The sequence below is a fragment of the Leptinotarsa decemlineata genome, unplaced genomic scaffold (assembly GCF_025532065.1).
Source record: "Leptinotarsa decemlineata unplaced genomic scaffold, Ldec_3_MD MMD2_tig00002159_RagTag_RagTag, whole genome shotgun sequence".
Taxonomy (NCBI): domain Eukaryota; kingdom Metazoa; phylum Arthropoda; class Insecta; order Coleoptera; family Chrysomelidae; genus Leptinotarsa; species Leptinotarsa decemlineata.
Genome location: NW_027412574.1, coordinates 1103964 through 1118577, shown reverse-complemented (window position 1 = coordinate 1118577; position 14614 = coordinate 1103964). Strand labels below are relative to the sequence as shown.

The 14614-nt window shown below is 35.2% G+C and overlaps 2 protein-coding genes across 8 annotated transcripts in view; one reads left to right on the top strand and one right to left on the bottom strand.

The window, feature by feature from the left end:
- Positions 1 to 14614, bottom strand: part of dlg1 (MAGUK family member discs large 1) — an 889881-nt gene that overhangs the window by 784788 nt on the left and 90479 nt on the right. The window lies entirely within an intron of this gene.
- LOC111503158 (larval cuticle protein A3A) lies at positions 90 to 5441 on the top strand. Its single transcript, XM_023157386.2, has 3 exons — positions 90 to 248; positions 1744 to 2071; positions 5009 to 5441. The coding sequence occupies exons 1-3, from the start codon at positions 237 to 239 to the stop codon at positions 5302 to 5304; spliced, it is 636 nt and encodes a 211-aa protein (XP_023013154.2). The 5' UTR covers positions 90 to 236; the 3' UTR covers positions 5305 to 5441.

The window sequence follows — 14614 nt, the reverse complement described above, 5'->3', positions numbered from 1 at the left end:
ACATTTGAGAGGTTTATTTTAATCCATTCTTCCGTACTCTCTTGACCGTGCAACTACTCTATATTCACCCGATTTCGGAGCAAATTTCAGGCGTGGTCAATATTGAGAAACTCACCTGCACCGGTTTTCGTGGCGAATGTACGAAATTGAGGTAAACTGATTTCGAGGAATTGATTATATAAGACCGAAATGATCCTCTTGTAGTTACATCTGAGTCGATTCGCTTAGTGAACAACATGTCTTTGAAGGTATGTATATTTTCAATTCAAGAAAACATATGACTATTTCTATAAGAAATTCCATCTGTGAATTCATATTTTGATTTTTATTTCATTGAGTTTTATTGTTTTCAATTTCCTAGAATGGAAAATGGTTCCGGAATAAAAAAATGATCACTAAATGAGCACAGGAACGCTTCTCCGTCTGAAAGGAATATGGATGAAGAGATATATCCAACTTTTGAATAATACCTTCTATTGAAAGTTTTTCCCATCTATTTCGAAAGCAAATTTGATATTTTAATTCATCATTATACAATCAACCTAGCCCAGTTTTATTTTTTGTTTCTTTCATACTCATCATTGGTATTTCATCAATATCGTCAAAATTCAATATATGTGTAGAATGTAGAATATCAGTTGATCTGAATATTTGTATACACAAATATTTTGTGTTCTTTTTGTAATCAGACTGTGAATTCATAATAGTGTGGTATCCAAAAACGTACTTACAATATCGGACAAATTACTTTCAGTTCTGAAAAAAATAAAGTCGAAGAAATATTTCTGAAAGATCAGGAAAGTGAATTGGTTAAAGTTGTTGCTGTCAGCTTTGGTTTTAACTTCTTTGAACTGACCCATCAACTAATTATTTGTTGAAATTTGGTTTGTTTTTGAAGATTGAATTTTTTAGCGTAACACAATGATATTTCCCAATTAGATTTTATTACAGGTATTGGAGAAGTAGTTCAAATATTTCCATTTGAATTATCAACTAGATTTAGAATTTGTGATGTTATTGCTTCATCTCAATTTCAAAAACGAATTATAATATTGATACACTTTAAAAAAATAATACTTTTTTTTTCCAAAATTAATATCAGGAGTTATTATACATAGTATTTCACAAATTTGTGTTTTGGTTCTGAATATTGAATCAAAAAGAAATTGGAAAGTTGAGCTTAATTCATTATAGACTGAATGAATGAACAAATTTTGATACAATCAGTTTTAAACATATAAAGGGTTATTAGGTGCTAATAATATTTCTCAAACTCCATTTTTTTGATACCTGCATATGCTTCATAGCCGACCGAAATATTTTTCAATATCCGAATACAAATATATTAAAGTATATTATATTATATATATTATATTATAAGTAGAATATATTATAGAAAAGTCTGGAATTCAATATACTGTTATCATATTCATATGGAAAGTAGAAAGCCGAAAATCTTTTTTGTGTTCTCGGATTTTATCCATAGAATAATATTAACGACATTCTCAGATTCGGAAAATGAATAAGGAGATGTCAGCTTGGGGTAATCTTTTTTTGTTTTTTGTTTTTATCAATCTCTACAAATTGTTGTCTTCCATACATATAGTTTTCAAAACAAGTAATGGCTAGAAATGCAGTACCATATATTTAATCTAACTGGAAACTTTGCCGCTTGTGTAGTAGAAATGACAAAGTTATATAATCGTTTGTATGTGAAATTGATGAAAATTTTTTCATTTCTAGATCGTCGTTTTTGCGGCAGCACTATCAGCTGCTCATGCCGGCATTATTGGAGCCCCTCTAGCTACTCCTCTAGCGGCTCCTCTATCTTACGCTGCACCCATAGCTAGAGTTGCCGCTCCATTGGCCTATGCTGCACCAGTAGCTCAAGTAGCTGCTCCTATTGCCAGAGTAGGCGCTCCCGTTGCGGTTGCTGCACCTGTTGCAAAAGCCGTTGTTTCCGAAGAATATGACCCTAACCCACAGTACAGTTACGCATATGATGTTCAGGACAGTTTGACAGGTGACAGCAAGAGCCAGAGTGAAACGAGAAATGGAGATGCAGTTCAAGGTACTGAATAGATATTCAAATTACACTTCTATGTGAGATTTTCACTGGACACTTTGCAAAACAGTTACAACCGTAACACGTGTTTAGCTCAACGATAGCTTTCTCAAGGGTTTATATACATTATACGAATACGTTATGAATTCTCATCAAGTGTCGGCTGATTCAATCACATACTAAATAAATTCAATATTACTTATCATCATGACGGTAATTCTGCAATCTGGGGATCTCCATACCCTTCGCATCCTAACCGTTTCATATCCATTTTTCATGAACTTCATTCAGTTTGCAATGAATATGTATATGTATGTCTGTATATTAGTTTTGGTCAAATTTTGCGAGTGGGTAAAATTTGGCAAAAATGTTCATTTTGGATGACAATGCTTGGTTAGCTAATATATAACCAATCGTGAAAGATGACGGACTATGTATTTTCATGCACCCCCACACAACGGGTATCGAATGAAAGAAAGAAAACTGAGATGGTCTCAATCTGAATACAATAAGGCGGACTCCCAATGACGGTGGTCTATATTTTTTTGCAACTCCGTGATATTGATATCAAGGTTCGAAGTGTCAAGATGATGGAAAACAAGAAATCCGCCATTCCAAATTCAAAGAGTTATAAGTCGTCAAAACTTAAGAATAGTTTGATGCTGCTCAAAAAATTTTTGTAGGGATCGACCGTGCAACGATGATTCATTGAAAAAAATGAACAGACTGGAGAACATATATAGCGTAAGATATAAACTCATGGAAAATAATGAACGATTTTGTTATTGAAACAACTTGATATTGAAGAAATACATTATTGAAAACAAGCTTTTATTACCATTCTCCAAATGGGATATTTCATGGAATCAAATCCATCCATTTATTATATTGCACAATTTATATGTCGTTTGTCTCGAGAATGCAATCGGTATGTTATTTGATTTGAACATAAGTGGTTCCAAAGAAATATTACTTTTCGATAAGTAAACATTGCGACAATCTTTTATATCACAGAATTTATGTAATGTAATACCTTCATAGGTTTCATTAGGGCATACAAATGAATAATAGTTTCGAAAATGTTTTTACTATTGGTTTATTTCCATAATCGTTTATTATTATTCCGTAGCTGATATTCTATTGGTCGAGGCTAGACTACTAGCTTCAAATATACTTGATATCGGGAAAACAAAAGTTCTTGGTTTTCTACCACTCCATCTTCATACAGAAAAAATTTGGGAATCTCCCAAAGAAAGAAAGGAAGCAATCAATTTCAGAGGAAGTAACTCTATACATAGATGCATGCAAAGAAGTAACTTTCAGACACAAACTGAAAGAAAAAGCCCTCCTGAAACATCTACTTTCGTATTGAATCACATGAAACAAATATTCTTTCGAAACGAATACTTTTTTATGGGCACTGAATTATACATCCACTATGGAATTGAGTCTGATATCATCCACAAGATTCCTACGCAATATACTAAATGGAACGTATACCTTTTACTTACATGGAACACTGTCATCCCCACTGGTAGACATCGATGTTTCGCCGTAGGACACTTGACTCAGGGCTCGTCAGTACCAATATGGACAACATTATAAAGAATAACACACAATTCATTCATAAATCACGACTCAACTGTGTATTTTTTCTTATAATGTTATCCAGATTGGTACTGAATAGCCCTGAGGCAAGTGTCTTACGGCGAAACATCGATGTCTACCAGTGAGGATGATAGTGTTCCATATAAGTGAAATTTTTACATTTCATTTAGTATATTGTGTAGGAATTATGTGGATGATATCTGATTCAATTCAATAACGTATATTTGGGATACAAACTGAGTAGAGGAAAGGGTTTTCTGTATAATTTAGTATTCATATAAAAGCATTTGTTTCGAAATAATTTTTCCTTTTTGTAATTCGATGTTTACATGAAAGTAGCTGTTTCAGGAGGACTTTTTTTTCCAGGTTATGTCTGGAAGTCATTTCTTTGCATGATCTACACATCTGTGTATAGAATTACTTCTTTTGAAATTGATTGCTTCCTTCCTTTTTTCGGAAGATTCCCACAATTTTTTATATCAAGATGGAGTAGTAGAAAGCCAAAAAAATTTTTCCCCAAAAATTATTCACTCTTAAAAATATAAACCTTTCAATTTATACTTGATTCTATTTCGTTATCGATAATTCCACTGAAATATGGTTTCTCTCATGCTAATCATTATACTATTTCTCTCTCAAACTAGAATCGAATATGTTTCATGGATAGCTTCATGTAATTTATGAAAGTTTCAATCCATCTAATGTGATGTGTGATGAAATCGACCGATTAGTATAGACACGCCTGAAGAAGCAGAGTATTGTAATAGCAAACACGTGTAAAACTGTTTAGTGAAAATCTCACAATAAAGTGTTTCTTGAATATAATGTAATGTATGAATAGTTTGGAAATGATAAAATCAATCAAATCCTTTACATGCTGTTCTTGAATTTGAAGTGTTATGAATTCATTGAATGACTTGTGTAATAATTCTTTATTAATCTGAAATCACTCAATGAGGAAAGTTGAAATCATCATATCATAATCTCCAGCTCAGTTTGAGCTTCAGTTTCAAAATTCCAGAAAGATTCTTGGAATCTTTCGGTGTTAACATTTTCTTGAAATCAGTTTTTGGAAACAAAATCAGTTTTCCAAATTACCGCTTCCACATTCTTCATAGATTTCGAATCATTTTTATGAATTCATAATCAGATTCATACAAAATCGAAGCCCATATTCGAATTCAAAACAGATATAAGGTGACTACTTTGAATATTTTAGAGTTTATCAAAGGAAAGAAATGTAATTTTAATAAGTCACTGATTTTTAAGAAGAAAAATTCTCGCATAATCATAACTTTCAGTACTTTCCTCAAATACATATATGTTGTTCCTCAGGATCCTACTCCTTGACCGACCCAGATGGTACACGCAGAACCGTCGATTACACCGCCGATCCAGTCAACGGATTCAATGCCGTAGTTCGTAAAGAGCCACTCGTCGCTAAGGCAGTAGTAGCCGCCCCCGCTATCGCAAAAGTAGTTTCACCAATCACTCACGCCGCACCTGCACCACTTGCCTATGCTGCACCAATTGCCAAAACTGCCTCACCAGTAGCCTATGCTGCCCCAGCAGCACCAGCCTTAGCTCATCTTGGTGCCCCAGTAGCTTATTCTTCCTCAATTATTCATTGATCAAGCCGCAAATTCTGCTCAAAATCAAACATTCATTTCTGTGAAATTCTACGTTGAGTTGTAAAATATTTATTTTTCATTATTTGGTGGAGTCTAATGAATAAATTCCGACAAATTATGTCTCTTCAAACGTTGACATTTCTTCAAAGGTTATTTTTTCTCTAATCTTTAGATGTGGATTTATAAGTAAATTTTAATCAGAGGGTTTCGAATTGGATCAAGTATTCACGTAACAAAATATTTTTCCAATTTATATCCACACATTTTTCGGTTTTTTACTTATGACAGATAAGTGGGTATGAAGATGCATAAAAAAAGACAACTTCATCGAGAGTGAAATTTAGGCAGAGATTCTTGTGATTTCAAAAATCAAGTTTTTTAAACAGAAAAATAATTTTTGCTATAAGTATTCAAATTCCTTCTATGTCGTCAGCAATGCTTTTTTTGGATCTTCTGTTATGATATAAAAATGCAACTTCCAACTTTCATTGTTCAAAAAGGTGTTGATTTATGAATGCAAAATGAAATTGAAATGAATGAAACATCAAAAGTATTCCAAATACTTAAGAATAACTGGATAGATATATTCGGATGAGTTAGTCGTGAAAGGAATAATATCAAATATTCATTAGAAAATAAAAAAAATGAATATGGGATTCAAAAAAACAAGAACGTCAATCAATAAACGAAAATAATTTTTGTAGTATGGAATGATCTCAATTTACGAATCGATTAATTACAATATTAACTGAACAACAATCGGATAGATTTTCTTCTGAAATGGAAACAAATTCATTAAAATAACGAAAAACGAAAAATAGAATGGATTATTGGCTCTTAGTCTTTCTAGTTTATTGAATTTCGTTACGACGTAGCGTCCATTCTACGTTAAATTTTTTTTCCAGGAATATACCCCACTGAGAAATTTCGACGCATTCGATACTCTTACTTACACTTACTACATTCAAGTCTGGTCCATTCAAATTCATAACAGATCTTGAAATCAATCAAACCTTCAATTCGATACTTGAGGGGCCGTTTAAGTATAACGTAAACATATTTATTAATTTTATTTACCCCCCATCCCCCTTGTCAGCAAAACAAAGCAAAGCTCGTAGATTCAAAAAATTACCCCCTCACACCAGTGGGTCATATTTTCTCTATAGTTATAGACCTACACTAGATTATTCATTATTTTTCTGTTGGAGCTAGGTAGGTAGATAGGTCGAAAGTGAGTGAATTTATTCAACTCACCACTGTTACCCGCTGGGGTTTACTGTGGCTCACACCTTTTCGAACTCAACCAAATAAAGGCAACTTTCTATCGAAGGCGATTAATTTATTCGTTGAGTGACCTTTCAGATCAGTTGGCAGTATTGAGACTCTGCATAATACTGAAACTTGATCTGGTTTGCGTCGTGGCAGGCATAGAGTTTGTGCTGGATTTCTTTATATAAAATAAGGAGGTCCTTGGCCGCCTAGCCTCCTGGATATGTTCAAACATTGGACAACTAGGGAGCTCCAGCTTTCGATCCGAAACTACACGGAGGATTTGTTGGCGTTGTTTGACCGACCTCCATCTCTTCTGTAAGGTCAGCACGGAAGTGAGGTATGTCTCTTGATCCTTTGTAACAGTAAGGACAGTTGGGGTCGTTAAGTGAACTTCCATCTCTTCTGTAGACTCAGGTTCAAGGTTTTTGTTACATGAGGGGTCCCACGAGTAGCTAAAGAGAGAAGACCTCGTAGGTTCCGTTTGTGATATTGAGTGGACTCTAAGAGCGCCCTAAGGATTTTCCTGTAGTGCTTGGGTTTTGTCCTTAAGAAACAGCATTTTGGTACTGATACACACTTCAGAAAGAGGCGTCTTTTAGAAGACTCTCTTCACCACGGGTGGCACCTCACCCTCAGAAATAATGAAACGTTGAAGGTTATAATGAATAGAAATTTGTTTGCCCAGTATCCCCTATACAAATTTCAGAAGACATTTTTCTTGCGATAGGGTAGTATTGACATACTGGAATGAAAAACAATTATCCAGTAATTATCCAGTAAAAATAAAATGGCGCTCCGGGGTGACTTCATTGATTCCAGTGGCGCATTTGCTTTTTCAGCTGCAGGAAAACCCGGAAAAACCTGCAGCACCACATCATCTGAGGCTCTTGATCTGCCAATATCCTCTCTCATAAAACAAAATGTAGGGTGTTCCAATAAATTCAGTACATCGCCAGAACTCTTCGTGACACGACTATCGTCAAACTCAAATCAGTCCGTTCCGTCTTTGACCAAGGCGTAATAATGACCAAATCCAACACCAGAACCACAGTGAACAATGACTGCATGAATATTATAATAGTGGTCTGTTAGATTAAAAAAAAAACTAATCAATACAGTTTATTGTATGATTTTCACTATAAAAGGGTTTTCCAAAAACCGCGACACGTGTTTCGCTATACACTAGCTTCTTCAAGTATAAACTGCTTGTTTATGCTGCAGTTTATACTTGAGGAAGCTATTGTATAGCGAAATACGTGTCGCGGTTTTTGTAAAACCCTTTTTTATTGAGAATCATACAATAAACTGTATCGATTAGTTTTTTAATATGGATTTTCATCAAGTATCGGCCAGTTCTATTCAATTACTGCTAGATTGAAGTGTTTATCTATTTCGAACCTTCGTAAGAGTTTGGTGCCTACCTTGGAGGTGGATTCATGTTTAAAGATCATCAGTGTTATCATTAGATTGACTGGTGCCTCAGATATACTTCTTTCCTTATAACAGTCAGTTAGTTTGGGGCATGTTTGGCAATATAGTCGATCTTAACAATAAGCTTTGCACGGACTGGTTAGTCATATTAGGAAACGCTAATTGAAGCAAAAAAAATTCTGAAGTTTTGTTCCTAAACAATCATTTGTATGTCATGTCTTTCACAATTTTGATAGCGCTCTCGGCGAATCCGTTTGTGGATATGATAAGGCGCTTCCGTTATGTATTTTTTCTAGTAAAATGCAAAGAATCGTGAAATACGTCAGAAATGATTTTTTTCGCATTATCCGTAGATAACTTGAACTGAAGTTTTAATCTACTATGAAACGTCCTTATCGTTGATACCGCGGCCATACTATCCAATTTCCCTCACCCAATCCATTTGGAAGTGGCGCCTTTAATTACTACAAAATTTTTCGAAAACAGGGTAAAAAAATCAGCTGCAGTTCTGCTGGGGTAATTTCCAAACAATCCAGCCAGATCTATATGACTATTTTTTGATGTTATACAAGAATGCGCTGCAGGTTTCCTGTTTATTACACTCACGTTTGTACTGTACAGTTCAGTTGATTCAGTTGAAATAGAATTTTCCAGCATAGCTGGTATCACCACTTCGAACATTTCCTAGCCTCGCATTGATTGAAAAATTCAAGTTAAGAAATTTGTTTAAAATCTTTGTTTGAAGGTGGTTGACAATCTTTCATGGTGTATTTCATCAGTTCGGACTTCCATTGTCTAATATAATATAAATTGATCTGATAACCCTGAAAAAAATCAAAAAGATTAACCGGAAATAACAATTTTATTAAACAAAAAACTGAAATAACAAAGAAATAACATAAAACAACAACCAAACTAATGAAAATTGAAATATTAATGAAAGCTGAAAAAATTTCAAAAATTAAAAATATGATTAACAAAAAATGAAAAAATTAAAATTAGAAGATTTCAAACCAAGGTATGTCACAATGTTTCGATTGTTAGTATCCACAATCGTCTTCGGGTGATAACTAGACTTATTTCTCCGAGATCTGACTATTTATAGATCATTCGAGTGCTTTCACCTATCCCCTCTTCCCTCTTTCCGCTTCATTGGTTTTGGCAGGAGATGACCGTTTGGCGGGAGTTGGTTGTTTTTCGCTTGATTAGAGGTTTTCATATGTTACGTATCTCTACGCTAGCTTGACTAAATGCTTTGTTGGACAACATATACGCGGCTTCTTTGAATTTTCTCTTAATCCAGTGTTCCTCTTTGTGGATGATTTCAGCTTGAGCCCACTTGATGAGTCGAAACATGTTCTGCTATTCCGGATTTGCTGGCAGAGCACTACAGAATTTGTGCCCATATTTTCAGGCGCAAAAATTACTAATGGATTATGTTCTGTGTATGTACTATTTATCATATAGCTATAAGAAAATGATGCTACACTTTTTTTACTTGTGAATAGAAATTTGGTAATAAATATGTGATATTGACGCACTTAGAGAAAATTGGAAGGCGTCAGCAGTTATTTTTTTTTTTCATTATCTGAGTCAACGTGGTAGGTACGGTGAAGAAACCAACTTTCTCGAAATGTTTGCGCAAATCGCATTCCTTCTTAAAAATTTTTTGAAAAGTTGTACAACGGCTTCAAATAGTTCTTGCGTTGAGAAGAAGAAATCTCAACGTTCGTGAAAGACAGGATTTCAATTCCGTATTCGCTTTTGGAATTGCTGAAAAATTCTCTAAACACACTTCTATCAGCAATGGAAAACTTTTTCAAGTGGTTCTAAATGTTCTTCGTAATTTTTGCCTGTCACCAAAATGTGTAATTATGAAGTCACTACAAATCCCTTCACCTCCTCCGTGTTTTAAAACGGGACAGGAATAGATTGATTATATTCTGGATGCAAGAACATTCAAGTACCACGGGCAATGAAAGACCTCACAAGCGTACCAGACACGGATCCCTAACTCCATTCATAGGCCCTGAACCAGCTGTATGGGTACCAAAATCTTTGGTACGGAACCAGAATGCGAAATGGATCTTCAGAAAATATAAGAAACACTAGAAGAACACACACGAAAAACTTTCACAAAGGGACCATCCGAAAGAGAAAAGAAGGAATTTCAATAAAATCAAACTCAATTTGTATTCTTTGTTTGAATTGTGGGGGAAAATATGTTGGCTGAAATCACGAATCGCTTTACATAAATGTGATCGTCGACTCCAAAGAGAACGTTGGACACTTACTTATAATATTTTACAAATACAACATAGTATTGATTTTGAAAATACAAAAATCCTAGACGTTGAAGAGAATTATAAAAAAAATCTGATCATCAATAAAATATATTTCAATAATTTTATCAAAACTGTGATCATCTACTGTCAATGTCAGTTTCTTGAAAAAATGTTCGAACGTTACCACGTTGAAGATGTACGAGGGTTATTGAAAAATTCATTGAATACTATGTATAAAAGCAAACAAAATGTGAGAGTCAAAATATTTTATATTCAACATACTCTTCTTTCAATTGGATGCATTGATGACAAGGAACGCATAATGCAAGTAAAGCTCAGAAAATGTGTATCTCGCTCTACAAACACGGTCTATTTAATTTCTATTACTTCATTGTTGAAAAAAAAAACGACTATCAGGAGTTTTTTCAGTTGAGAAAAGGAAAAGTAGTTGGACAAATTGAGATCTGGTGAATAACCGGAGTATTCAAATAATTCAAACCCTGATTCACAAATTTTCGTGTTTTCTTCTATAATTTATACCGAACAGAATTCAGTAACATCGAATAGTATTTTCAAGTTATTGTTTTATTCTTTCATAAATGATCTATCGTTTTTATTTCTCAGCACTGCCAAAACTGAAGCAAAAAATTTTACGTCAGCTTGAACCAGAAATTTTCAGGCCTTAGACCAGACTGTCGCTCTTCAATAAATTGTAGCTTCGTTTTTTTTGGAACTAAGTATACTCATATTTCATCCACACTAACAATATGGCGTTATCATTTTCAAACGTATGTATCATTTTCAGTTCGATCACTATCCTTCTTTATCGATTTTATTTTAAAGGAATGTTTACCCCCGAAGTTAAATGTGAAAGTATCACCCCTAAATATCCCAGTGTATATAATTCATTTAAAGTGACAATTTTTGAACACAATTTCAGAAGGGCTATGGACCCCAAAATATGGCCTTTCGGAGCGTCTGTTCAGCGTTTTTTCGAGTTTCCGAAAAAGGAGACAACCAATATATAAATGACAAATTTTTTTCGCCAAATATCTTGGCTCTCAATATTGTCAGTATCAACACTTATAAAATTAATGCCCTACATTGTGATATCTTTGATTCAAAAAAATAAACTTCTTAAGTTTCACGGAGTTAAACGAAAAACCTGATTCGTTTGACAGTATATACACACAGACAAGATTTCACTTCAGCTAGTTATTTCTGTAGATCTGATCACCAAAAAGTGGTGTAGGAATTTGGGCAAAAAATTCAATTTCTGTAAAAGATCTTGTGTCACTTAGAATGACAATCACAAAAAATAAATTTCACTGAATTTTTATCGTTCTCCCAATGGGGATTTAGACATATTCTGTGAGTAGGATCTGGCACAAATATTAGATCTGATTTTTAAACCTAACATATTTTTCATAGTGGTTGGAGATTTCAATTGTGATGCGTACAATAACTCGTCAAATTTTGTAAAAGTGAGTAATGTCTTCTCATGTTTCAATCTTTTTCATATAGTAAATTGGCTTACGAGAGTGCAAGGTCACAGTTTATCCACGATTGATGATATTTTCGTTAATTTTGAGAAAGGTGGGGCTACTGTTGTCTTAGACAATAATCTATCTGACCATAGATATATTTTCTATGAAATTTTCCAGGAAACAACGAATCCTCCTAACACCTCATTTTCATCATACAGACGAATTTATGACTCTGGAGCGATATCTAGTTTTGAGAAGTCACTAGAAGAAGAAAATTGGTATAGATTATTTGATTCAATTGATACTGATGAAGCCTACAGTAATTTCTTTCAAACCATTTTTTATCATTTTGATGTCAATTTTCCGTTACGGCGGCTGTGTTGTGAATCAGATGATAAAAAATGGGTTGATAAGGACGTGAAATCATCCAGTACGAATCTTAAAGACCTCTTCCAATTAAAAAATGAATCCCGAGATAGCAGATGTCTATAGAGAATCAAAAAAATGTCATTTTCTGCTTTTAGAGCGGAAAAAAAAAATTATTATCAAAACAATATCACTAATTCTGACAATCCTGGTGAAACTGCCTGGAAAGTAATACCTGAATTGAATAATAGACATAAAAATAAACAAAAAAATATCACAATTTATCACAATCATGAGAATGTGGAAGATCCGGACATTATTTTAGGAACTCTCTGTTCCTAATATAACTAACGTAGTGCATGAAATTTAAATTCATACTTTTTTCTTGAGGCCGTACTTGCCGAATGAACTGCTAGTTTTATTGAGGAACAAGCTCAAAAATAAATCTTCGTCAGGGCCCGATGAAGTTCCTATATTCATTCTGTGAAGAATTGTTAGCAGTGTGATTGAGACTTTAACATTTTCGATGAATCTCTCTTTCAAAACCGGCAAATTTCCTTCTGATCTCAAAATCGGAAAAGTTGAACCTGTATATATAAAAAAAGAAAATACCCAGAAAACTTGAAAAATTATAAACCTACAACAGTTTTCAGCAGCTTTTCAAAAGTTTTCGAATATTGTTACTCAGAAAGACTTATTGCCTTTTTGAATGAATTTAACATTTTAACTAGCAGCCAACACGGTTTTCGAAGAGAAAAATCAACTACAACTGCTATTAATCCTATTTCAACGATCTACTAGACCGCATTTATCGAAGAGAGATTCCTTACGGCATTTTCTGTGACCTGAGTCGAGCTTTCGACTGTGTTGATCATGATATTCTCATATCGAAGTTAAACACCTCCAATACCATAATTGTATGTCTCAGTTGGATTGAGTCTTTCATTAAAAACCGTTCACAGTTTGTCACTTCAAAATATTTTAGTGACAACTCACTTCAAGATATCAAATCTTCTGAAGTTCGAATTGATATGGGTGTCCCGCAGGGCTCTGTCTTAGGCCCGGTTCTCTTCATTTTATACATTAATGAAATAACGAAATCGTTTCCAAACGTAGGATTTACAATTTATGCTGATGATACCTCTTTACCTATATCTCACAAAAATCTCGATACCTTAAAAGAAACTTTTGAATCTACCTTGAAACAACTAGTTACTTGGTTTAATGAATTTCGTCTGTATTTCAACGCTGAAAAAACAAATTCAATACTATTCCACCCAACAAAGAATGAACATGAAAATTTAGATATATTCCTAAATAACACCCAGTTATCCGTCCATGAAGATTGTAAATTTCTTGGTATTTTCATTGACTCCCGCTTGGACTGGAAAGAACACTGTCAGTTTTTGTGCTCTAAGCTCTCATCGATCTACTATATGTTTGGAAATATTAAACACGTATTGACTACACAAAAACTGATAAATTTATATTATGTACAAGTGGAAGGCCTACTCAGGTATGGAACGTGTTTTTGGGGAGACTCTTTTCACTCGCAGAAAGTTTTTGTTTCTCAAAAAAAATCATTAGATGTATAACTGGTATCAAACCCGTGGGTTGGGCTACCTATCGGGCGCGTCCCCAGGTGGCGGATAGGGGAACGGCAAGGGGACTGGAGGTCTTATCCGGGAAGCCAATGTGGCCTAAAGGACGGGGTTGACGGACTCCTGGTCAGTGGCAGAAATAAGTAGGGTGAGGGGAACTGAAACCCGCCAAAAGCCCTGCAAAACATGCCACCGCGCACCAGCCTACCCAAGCTAAGATGTAAGGAATCGTGTCGACAGCTGAATGGCCGCAGGGTTATATGCGGTTACGAACGATTCCCTTGAGGAACCGGGCGAAACCTCATGGTAATGCGGGGCTCTGCTAGAGGTGACCAACCCTTCCCTTGCTACTCGTGGGAACATACATGGAATCTAAACGTATGAAAAAACCAATCAATCCCGAGGCTGGACAGCAATGCTCACCTCAATTTAGGGCGGGGGCTGGGGATGAAAAGAAATGCTCACGTCAAGCTACCGCTCAGAAAGAGGCTGGACATAGCAGACCACCTCGCGATGCAATGCAAAGGCCAAGGCGTAAGCGTATCAGCGGCGCCGAGGCCAAGAGGAGGAAGAGAGCGAAAGAGACAGAAGTAGCAGCAACTATGAGTGCACCCTCCACTTCCTCGACTCCATCCTCAACAACAAGGGCACCTCTTGCGGAGGGCGCCAAGAGCTCCGCCTTGAAAAAAGGCAAGGAACCGGCGACAGCCGGTTGAACCACCTAAAGTGGATATTGACCTCAAGGCCACCATGGGTCCCGAAAAGGAAGTCGAAGCATCTGAACAGATGACATTCGATGACCTGACGGAGGAGGCACCCAAAAACAGCGAGGCCACCTCCCCCTCAGCAGGGGAGCAGATGGACCTCT